At 36.3% G+C, this 17,415-nt stretch overlaps 1 protein-coding gene across 3 annotated transcripts in view; it reads right to left on the bottom strand.

Moving 5' to 3' along the window:
- The window catches only part of RPTOR (regulatory associated protein of MTOR complex 1), a 376,730-nt gene that overhangs the window by 336,934 nt on the left and 22,381 nt on the right, over window positions 1-17,415 (bottom strand). For all 3 annotated transcript variants that reach the window (XM_026701786.2, XM_026701785.2, XM_087924955.1), the window contains exon 2: window positions 8,288-8,390. In XM_026701786.2, the coding sequence (XP_026557571.1) occupies window positions 8,288-8,390 (103 nt within the window). The remainder of the gene's footprint in view (window positions 1-8,287; window positions 8,391-17,415) is intronic.

Below are 17,415 nucleotides of genomic sequence, written 5' to 3'. Positions count from 1 at the left end.
TTAAAATACACTGTATGAATTGATCACTAGTAAATATACAGCATAACTGAATCTATTACTATATTTAAATTAAAATATATTGGCATGGAAACTTCAAAGTGGTGTGTTAATAAATAAATGTTTTCTGACTAATGGCTTTATTTTTGCAATCCTAACCATAGCAAGAATATATTCAGTTAAGAGTTCAAAAGTTGCAACAATGCATCATTGATGAAGGACGAGGAGAAAGAGAGCAAATTCTATACATATGCATATACATATACATATGTATGGCATTCAGCTTTGTTCGGGTATTTTCCCACGTCATTGTAGTTGTGCTTTTAAAGTTGTAGCAACGTTTCGGCAGAATCTCATCTGCCATCATCAGACTTCTATACAGAAGCCTGATGATGGCAGATGAGATTCTGCCAAACGCTCTACAACTTTAAAAGCACAACTACAACGACGTGGGAAAATATCCGAACAAAGCTAAATGCCATACATGTAAGTACCATGAAAACCTAAGAAAACACATACACACACACACACACACACACACACACACACACACACACACACATATATATATATATATATATATATATATATATATATATATATATATATATATAAGAGATGTGACTCTTCTCACAATGATATAATTTAAAATACTGGATATAAGTATATTTTAACATGTACAATAATCATGCAACTGTTCTTTTTAAAAAGGTTGTGATTGTGAGGGACCTTTTTATTGACAATGGAAACCCAAGTACAATATCCTCCAAAATGTAGTGAAATGGCTAATTTTGAATAAATGCTTATCACTAATAGGTTTTCTTCCATATTTCAGTATTTATTTTACTGTAGTAAAGGAAAAATGCATTGCATTTATTCTAGTTCTCCTTGCATGTGTTTTTTTTTACACAACCACTATTATATACCTTGACAGATAAGGTTCCTAGGCAGGATGGAGATTTGCTGTCACTTCTGTGTCTATGATTATATGTCTGAATGATTTTTGATGCACTGTGGAATTTTAATTCTATTGAAAGGAAAAGAGTCAAGTCTACCTTTGGTTTAGTTAGCCTATCTCCAAAACCTCTGGAAAACCTTTCTGTGTTGCTTGCCTTAAGACTGATACACAGCTTCCATTACAGGCTGTATAAAAACAAAAATTTCTATTGAATTACATTGATATTCAACACATTTCTAATACCATTAAAAACTTTCTGGTTCAGAATACTAGAGGGCATACATCCTTCTTAATGACATTTTCTACCCTATTATTGTGACATTTCACGTTTGGTCATAAAGCAACCCCAAATAAAAGATGGGTCTTTTTTTCTGTAAAATGTAAAGGAAATATTATAGTAACAACAGCTTTTGCCTGGAGGAAAATCAGGAGACACACTACTGCTTGGCAACCTGTGTAGAGGAAACAGAACTGTATATTGCATCTCCTCATTAGGACGTAACTATATATTTTAATTTTAATTCCAGAAAGGATAAATTTAAGGACAAGCCAGTGAAATAGAGACCAAGAGCACAATACAGAATCCACTGGCAGAGAGTAGATACTGCAAAGAGAAGCCACTATTTCTCTAAATCCCTAATCCCCAGACTGGGACATTCAAAATGGGAGTCAAGAAGTGACTTTTTTATCTTTTTGCTGAGAATTTATATTTTATTTATTTCCCTTTCACTTCAATGGCTTCAATGGAAGAAAAAATAATTCTGCCAGCTCCAAGACTAATGCTTGTTTCCCACTGTCTGGGACATATTAGAGAAACAAAGAGATTAGAATATAATCCATACCAGTCTTGCTTCTGCACATACAACACACGAAGGCACACGTACACACAGACAGAGAGCAAAAAAAAAAAAAAATGTAAGAAGAGATTCCCAACATCACACAGAGGTGGCCTTCCACTACAGAAAGAAAGCCTCAATGGTGAAGGAGGAAGACCTAAACATGTCAATGTTTCTCAGCAGTATTCTCTGATGGCTTACGTTTTTTTTTCTACCACAGTTGTTAAAATGTTATCTAAAATAAACATCACTCAGAGTAGTAACTGTAAAAAGGGAGGGAGGGGCTTCAACACCAGTGTACCTTTGTTGCAAAACCCCTGCCTTTCTTTCTCTTCTTATTTTACATGATGAAAATTCTGGAGCACAGACAGCATGGAATGAAGTAACATCACACCTTACTGCTCCTCCTGCCATTGGCTTTTGGACTGCAGATGTGATGGACACTTAAACTATTTTTGCTTTCACAGCAAAACGACTACAGAAGGAATTTGACATTTTTCTAGCATTCTTTTGTTTGGCTAGCAAACAGCAGCCAGCTGGTGCAAAACATGTTCATATCCTCTTGGACAATGAAAAATTGTGCAGAGCAACATTATTGAGCTGGTTATCTGCTACCTACATGGCACACTGAGCAAACAAGTGAAGATTGAGAAATATTGCAATACAAAACTCTAGGAAGAGGTGATCAGCATGCTAAGTCAAGGGGAAAGACAAGAGTCATTGCAACTGCATCTTAGAGCACTGATTTCTATAAAATTAAAATGAAGGTTATTAAAATTCTCCAACCACCGGAGTTACTCCACTGTTATTTTTAAAAATGTGTTTGTGGGATTTAGACTGAATTCTTAAAAGCAAGGAGAAATCTATAGTTACTGCCGCAAAGCTGAACAAACATGCATCAAATTATAAGCCATTATTAACATCTTTGCAGTAAATGCCAAAGTTACTTTTTAAATCCTTTAAATCTAAGCTAAGTCCTCTTAGCTACTGCATTAAATTTGATGCTGCAGTAACTTTATGGGCTAAGAAAATAAAGCAAATATAAATAAAGCAAATATAAATAAACAAACAAACAAACAAACAAATAAATAAGGCTACTAAGACAAAAATATCCAGACAATGGCAACAGGAAAGCCTCTGTGCTGCTGTATTTTTTTAAATAAGTAACTTGTATTTATTAAAATACTGCATTGGCTTGATGTAGCATTTTGTTCATACTGTTAAAATACTTTATCTTATTAAAGCCAATGAAGCACATAACATTTCCCTAAGCAACATTAGTCATACTGAAAAATACAATGAAATAAATCAACTTTGAATGATATAATAGCATTTAGAAAGAGATGAGACTTTTTCTCCCATCTGATAAAATTAACTGACCAAAATCACATTCTTCTTTTTAGCCTCAAGTACTGTTTTCAGAAACCATACATTGAGGCCTAAGAAAGAAATTTTATTAATTAGAATTTTAATCCTACCTTTATTACTTTATGAATAACTGAAGGCAGCAAAAATATCTAATACTTCTTCCTCCTCCTATTTTCCCCACCACAACCCTGTGAGGTAGGTTGGGCTTAGAGTGAGTTACTGGCCCAAAGCCACCCACTTGATTTACATGCCTAAAACAGGACTAGAACTCACAGACTCCTGGTTTCTAGGCCAGCACCTTAATCACTACCGCAAACTGGCTTAATGTTATTAAGACACTACTTATGGATTTATTAAGCATTTTTTAATTATCTGCCACTGTAAGAAACTTCCAGGGAAGGAATGGAGGACAGAAAAACAGCTCCACTAAAAACAGAACTGACAACTATGGCAGTATGAAGAGCTGGTAAGTAGACTGGTTCTTTGATAAATTCCTCTTTGGATAGGAAGAGGTTTTGTGCTTGTCCATAAGTATTTCAGATAGCTGCTGCTCCCAAGGCACAAGTTCTGGGAGATAAGAGAATAGTCAACATCCATCGTGCTAAAAGCAGGGGCAGTGCCTTTGAAAGGACATTGGGTTTGCGTATTTCCTTTACTCATCACTTTCAGAAACTAATTGTTAGCTGCTTTTCAACTGTTAGGAACTTTTAGACTGAAACATTTTACAATTCTGATCTTTAGAAAGAGAAATTTTAAATACAGGTAGTCCTTGACTTACAATTGATTAGCAACCATTGAAGGTACAATGGACCTCCCTGGGGCTACCCTTTGCGGTACTCGATTACCAGCCTGTTTTTATGTCTATTCACCATGACCTGGTTTTATGATATTTTTTTGCTAGAAACCAACATCTACTTACAGTTTCCAGTAAAAAAAACTTCCCTTATGGACAATGGTTGTTGAGGTAATTCCCCATTAGGAGAATGAGAGCACACAGGGAGACATAATGAGAGTAGTGAAGAATAATACACACACAGATTTAAGATATTTAAATGTGAGACAATGTGTGCAAAGTAAGATGATTAAGCTAGAATACTGTATGTCAGAAAACAATATAGCAGATCATTTTACAAAGGCCCAAGGCTCTATAAGGCATAAGGCTTGCTGCGAGGATTATGGACTTAGAATGTAAGGTTGTATATATTGTCCTACCTAAAAGGGGAGAATGTTAGGAATGTAAGTCACCTAACAGTTATTTGGGTTGGAAATATATAAACTAGGATAGATATTTTAATACTATGCCTTTAAGAGAATACTAAATCTGTAATTCGGTGTGGTTCCGCAAATGGCCATAAGATGGAGCCAGAAACATGGGTTGTTTAGTCTCAGAAGAAGTCACAGTGAGTCTCTCTATTTTTTCTGTTGGAGAGAGTTGCCGTTCCTCCTAAATGACTGTTACTGATCATTGATGTAAGTCTGTTACTGAAGTGTTTTTGATACTGGACTTTGATATTTGGATTATCCCTGAACAGAAAACTGACTGCTTACCTGTGAATAACTTGGACTGCTTATCTTGGAATATGCTTAAATGTTTATTGGAAGTAAAAACCTACATTTACTGTACAGTGTACCTGTGTGCTGTTTGTGTATTATTCTTCACCACTCTCACTACGTCTCCCTGTATGCGCTCATTCTCCTAACGGGGAATTACCTCAACAATGGTTTTGCTTAATAATTGCCTGTTCATTTAATGACCATGGTGATTCACTTAATTACCCCCCCCAAAAGTTTGTAAAATTGGACAGTGTCACATGGCAACCCACTTAACAATCAGCATGGCTTATGTCCATAATTCCAGAATCAATTATGGTCATAAGTCAAGGACTAACTGTTCAAGTTTACGGAGTTAAAAATAATGGAATAAACAGCGAAACTTTCATTTTAGAAAGTTACAAATGGACTAAGGGTACAGATAAATTTGAAATAAGATCTTGGAATTAATTATAAAGAATCCTTCTCATGGGACAATGTTTTTGTTTTGAATTATAACATAAGAAGATAAGCCTTTACAAATTGGACGCCAGAAAGAACTAGAAGGAAATAAAGATTACTATTAAAGGAGAAGAATACTCAGATTTAGCTTATAAATACAAAATAAAGCAAAACATTTTTACACTGAATATGTTGAAGAGTATTTTTGAACAAAGGACACAGAAGTTGAAGAGTGTTTGCCTGTGTTTAAAAGATATTATGCAAGAGGAACAAGTTTTGCCTGATGAGACTGAGATTGATTTGAAAGTAGATTTTAGAAAGACAAGCTACAAGAATGACATGGAAAAAGATGTTCCACTGGACATACAAAAGGAACAAGCTGATATGTTAATAATTAAAAATAATTAAATACAAAACCAAGAGACTGATCTGAATAATTTTCCTATAAAAATGAAAAGGTATCAAGCTCCAGGATCTTATTTAAAGGAACTAAAATCAAGATGGTTAGAAGTAAAAGGAAGGAATATAAAGTTGGTATAAAGTATGTTATTTCAACTTACCAGAGAACACATTTGGTTTTCACTAGGGTTGTTTGAAGCTAGTTTTCTAAGGCAAAATGCAGCATGCTTTCTAATTTTCAAGTCATCTGCAATGTTCTACACTAAACAGCAATGATTCCTACCAGATATAAAGTGGGAAAATATAAACCGAGATGGTGATGTTTAAATCAGCCCTTTTTATTGTAATTAAAAATCTTGAAAGAAAATTATAGGTGTGTTTTATTACATGATATAAAACCCAAATCATAAGATACAAACTCACACTGTTTAACTTAAAATAGCATAACCAGAAAAGGAAGTTTTGTGTAGCAATTAAGGCACTTATAAACTGGGAGATTGAATTCTCTCCCAACCTGAGGCACGGAACCAGCTGGGTGACCTTGGACCAGTCACTCTAAGAAGAAGGCAATGGCAAATCACTTCTAAAAATGCACTGCAGGGACTAGTCCAGGTAGTCAGACACTCAAAGGCACATAAAAACGATCAGAAAAAAAAAAAAAAAAACATTTTTGTGTTTATGATTATAAACACAAAATTTTATGATTATATTCTGGGTAATGCACAATAAAATGAATGTTGAATACATATTCAATAAATATTGATTATTAAATAAAGACAAAATAAGAACTTTCAAAACATCTAGAATAATCGATTGGTATCTAGTTTACATTTCTAAAGAGCCGTGGTGAAGCAATACTTAAGAGTGCAGTACTGCAGAGCTAACTCACTGCTCACTCCAGGAGTTCAATTCTGAGTGGCTGAAGGTTGACTCAGCCTTCCATCCTTCCAAGGTGGATAAAATGAAGACCCAGATTGTTGGGGGCCATATGTTGACTCTGTAAACCATTTAGAGAGGGCTGTGAAGCACTGTGAAGCAGTATATAAGTCTAAGTGTTAATGCTGTTGCTAATGAGCCTATGGCAAAATTTTCAGCATTCATTTCACAATAGAAAGAAGCTATGTACATCCCTTCCTCAGGAGACATTATATGACCAAAAGGTCCCGGACAATTATCATCCAATTCCCAACCTTCACTAGGTGAAGAGGGTGGTTGGCCTTCAGTTCCAGAGGAGCCTGGAGGAGGCAGATTATTTGACTTGTAGCAAAGCCCAGATGGAAGTGGTGTGCCCACCTCTCATTTGATTCTTGATTTCTTAGCAGCTTTTAATGCTGTCTACCATAGTATGCTTTTGGACCAGCTTCAGGTTTGGGTGGAATGCATTGTTTTATGTTTTCTCTTCTTTTCTCTGTGGCCAATTTAAAATTGGTGTTGACAGGTAGGAAGAAATCATACCCACTGCCTCTCATTAGTGGCGTACTGTAGAGTTCAATTCTTTTGCTTAACATGTACATGAAACTGCTGAATGAGGTCAGCAGCCAATATAGTGTATAGATGTTACCTAACTACATTGCGAGCCCAAGTTGAACAAGGGACACTGCTGAAGTCTTGACCCAGTGCCTGGAGGACTTACAGACCTGGATGGGACTCAGACTCAATAGTGAGAAAATTCAGGGATTTAGTTTGTTTCACCAGCATGGTTCCAGAGTGTTTCCAATTTGGACATCATTTTCTACTTGTAAAGCAAGTGGAAGTTGTTCCCTAGAGACTTTTTTCACGGGTACATGTAATGCTCCAGTACTGTCCTTGCCTGGACCAGGAACCACCTCAAATGGTTACATCTACCTGGTCACCTCATGCCTGGATTATTGCAATGTACTCTACATGGGACTGCCTTTGAAGACCAGTTGAAAACTATAGCAGGTCTAGAATGCAGTGGCATGGACAGTGACAGAGCACCATGTTATATGAGCATGACTCTGCTGATTGCCACATGACAGGTGCAATTCAAGGTACTTATTATCACTGTTAAAGCCCTTCACGGCATGGGCCCTGACTGTTGGGGGGGGGGGCACTCCCAATGCCTCTACTATTCAATTCAGTCCAATATGGTAGTTGCACTCCAGGTGCTATCAATTAAAGAATACCATCTTGTGGAATCCAGAAGCCTACTCTACTGTAATTCCTGCTCTCTGCAATAAGTCCTCCTCACTACCACCAAAGATCTGTGCCATTCTTATGATGTTCAGGAAATTATTGAAGATTGTTTTCCCTGGCTTTGGAGACAAGATGACTATGGATCCAATCCCTCTTTGTTTTATTTTGTTATGATCTGCTTTATTTCTTTTTGCATTTTCCTTTTCTGATCTGATGTATTTTTAATGGATATTTGGGGGAGGGGTGTTAATTGTAAATGCAGAGTTGTTTAGGAATTGGGCAATTTTATGGGTGTGCATGAGAATGAATGATGTAATGTTATTCTTGTGGATATTCACCTAGGCCTGAGGACAAATCTTTTTAAGAAGCACAATAAACTATTTTTATGAGATTTGCATTTCAGCACGTTAAAAATAAGCCAATTAACAAACAGAGGCCAACATGCATTTTTGTACTAGTATTTATTCCAATCTTTATTTAGTACAGATTTCCACTGAATATATTGTCACCTTTACCTGGCATTGCAAGACGAAGTAATTCAAAATTTTTAAATGGATAAATAATGTTCAAAGGGGCTTACCTATCCAGCATTCAAGTCGAGCACATGGAGTTGTCTTTACCACATCAGGAGGATCCACCCCAACATTCAGGCACAGTACTAAGGCAACACTAACAGTCTTCATCTAGAAAATTAAATAATATATTTTGGTAAGCGATATGTATTAAGACGATTCTATAGCACAGCTGTTTTTATTCATAAATACTAACAAGAAATAAACCGATACTGAACTTTTGATTGAATCTGAAAAAAATCATTTGAACTACAGTATTAGCAAATTCTGCTCTTTATTTATTTAGGAGATTCACATGGCCTCTTAATTCATTCATGGTGACTTCAGCTGCTTACAAAGTTAAGACCCCAAATACAAAACCTAATATACTCCCACCCCCTACAACATTCAGAAAAACCACTCGATGGGCTCCATATCAGCCTGTGATCTCCAGTCATGCTGACAAAACTATATCCTTAGGGCCTTTCAAAAGAGTATTAAGTTGGAGGGCAATCTTATCTGACTTGCAACACCCCCCCCCCCCTTGCAAATTTTGCACTAAGCAGTGTAACCTCATCCTGGACCAAAGATGGCAATTCTCCATGAACCAAAGAATCCCAAACCCATTACCATTTTGTCTTACTATGGTTCATGTTCGGCCCATTGCTCCTGATCCATCCCTTAACAGCTCTGGGCAAGCAGGAACTTACCATGGGCTGAGCTATACAACTGTCTATCATCAGCAAACTGATATCTCATAATGGATGATCTCACCCAAAGGCTTCACATTAATGTTAAGCGGAAACAGATAAAGTACTGAATCCTGCTTAACCCCACAAAGCAGGGGTGAAAGGTCAGACCTCTTACTCCATGTCATCACCAATTGGGAGCTCCTAAATGATGTGTTTTTGTTCTTAGTTTCCTTCCTCCCCAAGAGAACAAATTATATCATATCTACCATGGAATGGAATGGAATGGAATGGAATGGAATGGAATAGAATAGAATAGAATAGAATAGAATAGAATAGAATAGAATAGAATAGAATAGAATAGAATAGAATAGAATAATAACTATTGTCACTTTGAATGTACACTAATTGATATACAATAAAATGAAATTTTATTGCATACAGTTCTCAAAGGGTCACCACCTTCAATATACACTACATAACCATGACAGAATGAATGACGGAATAAATGAATGAATGCAAAATAATGAATGCATATGCCTACATATATAATATAGAGAAACAACATTTATAATATAGAGAAACAACACAATCTAGTTCGGATGTATACATATATATAGCAAGAAAAATGAATCTTGAGAGTTTACCTGATGGATGGCATAAAGAACAAAGCTGTTACAGAATCTGGTGGTCCTACCAGAAATACTTTGAAATCTCCCAGAAGGGAGCAACAGAAATAGTCTGTAAAGTGGGTATCCGTAAAGCTCTAAACACATAGCATTAATAAGCAATATCCTGAATGATGGGAAGCAAGCTTCCTATAATCTTCTTGGCTGTCCTTACCACTCTCTTTATGGCCTTTCTATCCAAGGCACTGCTGCCACCAAACCAAACGATGATTTTTTTAAAAATACTATTTTTGAATTTAAATACATCTCCATGATTGTCTATGCTTAAATATGAAATACAATGAAAGACATGTGTAACCACTGCTAGAATAGTTTAGTAACTGAAGATCATTAATAAAGTGGAATAATAGTCTAATTGGGACCACCAGTTTTAAAGGATCTTTTTATTGAGTTTTATTGGCCTATCCTTGGCTTTTAGCTGCAATTGCACATAAGATTTTAATTCTGTCTGAACTGTATATTATTACCGCAGATATTTACCAAATTCATTCATTTGTGCTGTTCAGGATTTTATTATGTAAACATCCCCCTGAAGGTTTTTAACTGTTAAAGATAGCTGAATCCTTATTTTAAATAAATAATATACATTAATAAATAAATTATATACATTATATATATTAATTATATACATTAATTCTATACATCCAACTTATTAAATATATACTCATAGTGCCAGTACTATTACCTGAACTAAATATAAAAATAGGTATTGTGATAGCAAGAAAGAATAATTTCCCGTGTCTATAGGGAAAGATTTATGTAATGTGAAGTTGATTTGTTCTTTCAGTGTATTGAAATAATGTCCTAAATTAATAATTAATTTAGCAGGTGAATGCACTACTAAAAATATTATCACCATTAATGAATTTCTTGGCAAGATTGATTAGACCCTTCTGAAACTTCAAATGTAGCATCAGATTTTCTTAAATAACAAATTTTTCCAAATACATTTCTATATACTGTATGAAGACAAAATCATATTGACTTTTTTCAACACTTCAGAATAAAACATAATCAGATCTATTTCTACTCATATGACAAAACAAATACAAAAAGAAGCCTGCACTTGAATATGCTGATTTCCAATTACCTTTCCTTTTCAAAGATTTGGTTCTTTCTTTTTCTCAAAATATTACACAACTTGTATGTAATTTTCCTAAACTCTTCCTTCCATAGCCCTTTGTGCAACTCCATAGAAGATTCTGCCAAGCCTCATGGATTAGGCAAGTCCCACTGAAATGCTTTATTAAAAAATCATGATAACACATTATACAACATTTCTATATCAATAATGCAACATAGCAAATCTTGCTTAAGTGGCTGCCCAGGAAGCAAGCAAAACAAAAAGAGCTTAATTTTTTTTTATACTAACCCTCAACAGTAATCTCTTAAAATAAACAGCATCTTCTTCATCTACATTTTGAACTATCTCAGACTAATCATACATAAGAAAGGAGTTTTATTCCAGCACGTTATATATTTTCAGGAATAAATTCAGAGCTGACAGGGAAATCAGAGGGCATTGCTTTGTCCACATCTTCAAATAAACAAACCTAACATCGTCCATGACTGTACACCAAGAAGAATAACAGTGTAGTATTTTTAATTGATTTTCAGTAGTTCTTACTTCAGTAGTTCTGCACAAGAATGTGCTCATAAAAGAGAATGACTTAAAGGAATGTGTCTTTTAGGAAAAATGTATACTAAAATTGATGTCCCCTGCCAAAAGCCCTTTCTTCACTGAGTATTTTGGTGTCAGAGGGGCATGCAATAGAAACTATGCTATGCTTTTTTTCTTTAAAATGAATTGGGTCTCCTGAATGATAAGTAGTCTGCATTGCCCAATGAGTTTTGGCATAATTTACAAATGAAAAAAAACTAAAGAAAATGCTTATTAAATAGGCCAAGACAAACACCTGTGTACTGGAAGCAAAGTGACATATGATGATAGGCAATCTTGCAGTTCCTTCTCTGGGAGGCACCTTTTATTGTGGAACATCCTAAAATTATTCTGACCTTCTATATAGACCGTACTTGTTTTAAGGATTACAGACTATCAATCTATAAAGATCCTACTTTTCTAAACTTTCCAGGTGGTAGAGCATTCACACATGGTAGAGCAACACATAAGCTTAAGACCTCTCAAGCTGGATATATCAAACACCTTAAGACTAAAGATAAAATGCAAGTGAAGGGATAGATAACAGATAATCAGAGTTGGAAGGTACCTTGTAGGTCATCTAGTCCAACCCCACCCCCCGCCCAAGCGGGAGGCCCTACACCATTTCTGACAAATGGCAGTCCAATCTCTTCTTGAAAGTCTCAAGTGATGGCGCTCCCACAACTTCCGAGGGCAAGCTGTTCCATTGGTTGATTGTTCTCACTGTCAGAAAGTTTCTCCTTGTTTCCAGGTTAAATCTCTCCTTGTTCAGTTTCCATCCATTATTCCTTGTCTGGCCTACAGGCGCTTTAGAAAACAGATTGACCCCTTCCTCCCTGTGGCAGCCCCTCAAATATTGGAAGACTGCTATCATGTCTCCCCTGGTCCTTCTCTTTACTAGACTAGCCAAGCCCAGTTCCTGCAACCGTTTTTCGTATGTTTTAGTCACCAGTCCCCTAATCATCCTGGTTGCTCTTCTCTGTACTTTTTCTAGAGTCTCAACATATTTTTTATAATGTGGTGAACAAAACTGGATGCAGTACTCTAGGTGTGGTCTTACTAAGGCTTTATAGAGTGGTATTAGTACCTCACTTGATCTCGATTGTATCCCTCTGTTAATACAACTTAGGATTGCATTAGCATTTTTGGCAGCGGCTGCACACTGCTGGCTCATATTTAGCTGGTTGTCCACTAAGACTCCAAGATCCCTCTCACAGTTACTGCTATTGAGCCTGGTTTCACCCAGTCTATATGTGTACTTTTGCATAAGTGCAGGACTTTACTTTTCTCTACATTGAATTTCATTTTGTTAGATATGGCCCAGTGTTCTGGTCTGTCAAGATCCATCTGGATCTTGAGCCTATCTTCTTGGGTGTTAGCTATTCCTGCCAGCTTAGTATCATCTGCAAATTTGGTAAGTTCCCCTTCTATTCCCTCATCTAAGTCATTAATGAAGATATTGAAGAGTACTAGGCCTAAGACGGAACCTTGTGGCACCCCATTGCTTACTTCCCTCCATGTAGACTTAGACCCATTAAGGACTACTCATTGAATACGGTTTGCCAGCCAGTTGTGAGTCCATCTAGTGGTGGTGCTATCTATTCCATTTTTTTCTAGCTTACTAAGAAGTAGGTTGTGGTCTACTTTGTCGAATGCCTTGCTGAAATCTAAATATATCATGTCCACAGTATTTTGCTGGTCTACTAATTTAGTCACTGTGTTGAAGAATGAAATAAGATTGGTTTGGCATGATCTGTTCTTAACAAACCCATGCTGACTGCTAGTTATTACTTTACTTGTTTCTAGATGTTGGCAGATCTGTCTTTTTATTATCTTTTCCAGTATCTTCTCGGGTATTGATGTTAGGCTGATTGGTCAATAGTTTCCTGGGTGTATATTTTTTCCTTTTTTGAAGATGGGAACCACCTCAGCTCTTTTGCAGTCCTCTGGTAGTTCCCTGGTGCTCCAGGATTTTTGAAAGATATGGTGCAGTGGTTCTGAGATGACTTCTGCCAGCTCCTTTAAAACTCTGGGATGTAATCCATCAGCCCCCGGTGATTTGTGTTCGTCAAGATCAGACAGGTGTTCTCGTACTATTTTTTTGCTTATTTTAACTTTTATTTCTGGTCTGTCTTTTACAGTTATGTTTTTGGTGGGTTGAGCTATAGTTTCTTTTTGCGTGAAGACCAATGCAAAGAATGAGTTAAGCAGTTCTGCTCTCTCTCTGTTGCCTATTACTTCCTTGCCATCTTCTCTCTTTAATGGACCGACTGTTTCCTTGATTTTTTTCTTGTTATTTATATGTTGGAAGAAACTTTTTTTATTATCTTTGACTTTTGTTGCAAGTCTTTGTTCGTTCTGAGCCTTTGCTATCCTCACTTCGTCTTTGCAGATTCTGGCTATCTGCTGATATTCTACCTTAGTTGTATGACCTTCTTTCCATTTTTTGTACTTGTCCTTTTTTTCTTTCAATTTGCCAGAGAGATCTTTGTGCAGCCATGCTGCTTTCTTCTTGGATTTCTTGTTTTTCTTAGTGGTATTGTGCTGGTCTGGGCTTCTATGATCATACTTTTTAAGAGTTTTCCCCTTTAGGATTTTCATCCATGGAATCTTTCCCAAGTTCTCTCTTGAGTTTATTGAAATCAGCTCTTAAAATCCAAGACTCTGGTGTCATTATGTTCTGTTGCTTGTGTTTGTGTTATGTTGAATTCTAGTATGACATGGTCACTCTCACCCAAGGTTCCTGCAGTTTCAACTCCCTCTATCACTTCTTTGTTTGTAAGAATTGTCCAGTATGGCTGTCCCTCTAGTTTCACCCTCAACCTTTTGGACAACAAAGTTGTCAGCTAGGTTGGTTAGGAACTTATTTGATTTCTCAAGGTGCAGAATTAGTTTTCCAATTGATATCAGGATAATTGAAGTTTCCCATTACTATTCTTGTGTGTTTCCTGCCTATGTGTGTTAATTGGCTGGCAAAAAGGACATCTATTTTTTCTGCTTGATTGGGTGGCCTATAATATACACCTATGGCTATATCATTCTTTTTTTTTCTATATCAACCCATATGCATTCTAGGAGGTTTCTTCTTTGATTTCATGCATATCTGTAGCAATATAGTGGTCCTTTACATACAGTGCAACTCCACTTCCTCTTTTATGGGGTCTGTTTTTTTCTGAATAGTTTGTATCCTTCTACCAGTATGTTCCAGCATGGTTTTCATCCCACCAAGTTTCTGTTATTCCAACTATATCATATTTACCTTCATGTATCCATAGTTCACCCTGGTTGTTCCCCAGATTTCGTGCATTTGTATATAGGCACTTGAGATCTTTATGTCTGACACTGTGTTTACTGTCTATATAACCTCATATCATAGGCTCATATCATTCTTTTCTCTTTATCGGGATAAAATAAATTGGATTATTGTTAATGAATTTCAACAATTTATTTAAAAGTGCAGAAATTAAAGTAAAAAAAATGAATTTTAAAACATTCATAATTTTAACTAGTCCAAAGATATAATTATGGATAATAATACTTTTTAAGAATCTTACAAGATTGTTAATGACAACATAGAGAAATAAAATGGTAATCTACTGTTTCAAAACTCATCGAATTCGGTACTCAATACATTTTGTTAAAAAAAAATGTTGTCCCAGTATTTGTCATTTGTTTGGTACTTGAAGCACTGCAATAGGAAGAGGGGGACAGATACAAAGTCGGCCATGCCGGGAAGATCACTGCCAAAGGAAGTGGGGAATGATCACAGAGGGCAGACAGGAAGTTGGCCATGCTGAGAAGGTCACTGACATAGGAAAAAGGGCAGATGGGAAGTCCTTCCCAGCCAATACAAAAGGTCACATGATAAGTCACACTTTGTTTGGTACTCATCATTTTTAGTATTTGACGTGCCTCCTGGAACCAATTAACGGCAAGTATCGAAGCATCACTGTAACAGATTACCAACATATATTCTTACTGTCATGTTCCATAGTTCAGCATCAAGAAACACAGTTCAGTTTTACTTTCATTCTAAGATATTATGACAATAAAGATCAATGAACAGGAAGGTGAGTGAGTGGAACAGAAGAGACAGAATTTTCCTGACCATTTATATTTATTTAAAATACATTCATATTCATCCTCACATAAATACTTATCATTCTACTACAGTGGTGTAACAAGGGGAGAAATACCTTGTTTTGTTTGCATACAGTGCCTTGTAATATTCTGTGACAAGGATTGCATGGAAGCTACTTAAAACCAATATAATCTTGCCTACCTAGCAAATCGTAAATCACCGAATAGGTAGTTAACCCTGTCGGATCCCACCCCTAGATTGTACTAAAAGCTGGAGGAAAATCTCTAGCAGTGTAATACTGTACAATTTCCATATTGGTCACCAAGTATAGTATATTTTGTTTTATTACACTTTGTTCTGCCCCATAATTCCTAGCTGAATATAAGGCAGACAGATAACTCTACAAAGCATCCATACAAAGTTTCTTTATTGATTCATCAGGTATCCTCATATATAACTCACAGTTACATCGAGATTCATCTCAATGTCCAAATCTTTGCATAGCTGAATTCATAGTGTAAAAGGTTAGTGCTATTTTTATCCCCATAATGAAGGATCAAGGGGGTGAGGCACCAGCACACTGCTGGGCTCCAGGCAAGAGTGAAGCAACCTCCCCCAACCCACCAAGGGTCAATTCAGTGACCAATCAGGATTACAGACGTGACCACATGACATGGACTACATTTCCCAGGATACCTTAACTCCATTTACCATGATGCATTCCCTTAAGGGGACAGCTTTCAATTCCTAACTAACTATCTCAATTCCCATTACCCAGCTCCAGGATGACCAAAGGGCCAGTCTTGTGACCACTGCAGCTCTGGAATATGGGACCGACTTTCCCACAATGTCAGCAAGCACTGGCAGTCAAAATTCATATTAGTGGTCCATGGGATTTAAAAGTATGAGTTTGGTGGTCCCTGAGGTCCAACAGGTTGGCAACCCCTGTGCTAGAGTACTTCTGGTCATTTATAAAAAGATAAAGTAACTTTTAATTGTACTGAAGATATAAATATGTACAGAACTTTCACAGAATACTTTTTCTTATTTGGGTCTTGCACATTTGTATTATCAGTGTTCAATTACAAAGATGAAAAGCTATTCAAATGTGCTTTACTGTGCAATACAGATCTGTAGTATCTAATCAATAATTGCCAACTGGGTTTGTACCCCTAGCTTTTCCAGGGCTTCTAATTCAGTGTTAATAACAACTATAAAATCTGGTCAAACATGACATATCAATTATAGGAAAACAAAACTCAAGACCTAAAAGTGATTTGTTTTTAAATGACCCCAATTCCATGAACATTGATTACATAATTCTTTGTGCACAATTCCACAGTGGAGAGGGGAATCCTCCTCCAATGAATATTTTTGTAAACAGAATTCATCAATCCCATTCATATAAAATATAAAAGCACCTCTGTATCCCTTAGGTGTTCATTAAGGTGCACAACATCAGACAAGGGAAAAAAACTTGAAAGAAAAGCTGCAGCCACACAAATGTATAATTTATAAAATATAAAGTAAGCAAAAAACTAAAACATACTGAAAAAATATTGCCTGGGCAGACTGAATGGAGAAAATCCCTAGTACTGGGGGGTGGGGTGGGGGTATTAAAGTCTTTACTATCTCCTCCAGGTTCTAACCATGTATCTTGTTATCAAATGCAAACTGATATATCCCAAAATGAACGAACGAATTCATTAATTAATTAATTGGCTGCCTATCTTATCTCAGGGTAACTCTGGGCAGCTTACAATAATAAAAGACATAAATAAGCTAATACAAAAAGTTCAATTAAAGATAGGGAAGGCAGGAGCAGGATGGGGGGAGGTTGTTTTATTTATTTATTTTTAGTGCAATTTGATGTGTTTGGCAATTCTGCCAAAAGGGAAGAACTATTACCTTCCTCTTTAGATAAATGAATACAACTTTGGTGGGCAGCTTAACGGGGACATGCAAGGAGCCCCCAACTGGGTGTCCTCCCGGCAACAATGATGTCACCTACTAATTCTTTCAATTTGGAAGTGCTTCG

Source organism: Pseudonaja textilis, chromosome 2 (genome assembly GCF_049901715.1).
Source record: "Pseudonaja textilis isolate UNSWEBS1 chromosome 2, rPseTex1.2, whole genome shotgun sequence".
In the NCBI taxonomy this organism is placed as follows: domain Eukaryota; kingdom Metazoa; phylum Chordata; class Lepidosauria; order Squamata; family Elapidae; genus Pseudonaja; species Pseudonaja textilis.
Note: the sequence above shows the minus strand (reverse complement) of the source record. Positions and strands in the feature narration are given on the sequence as shown.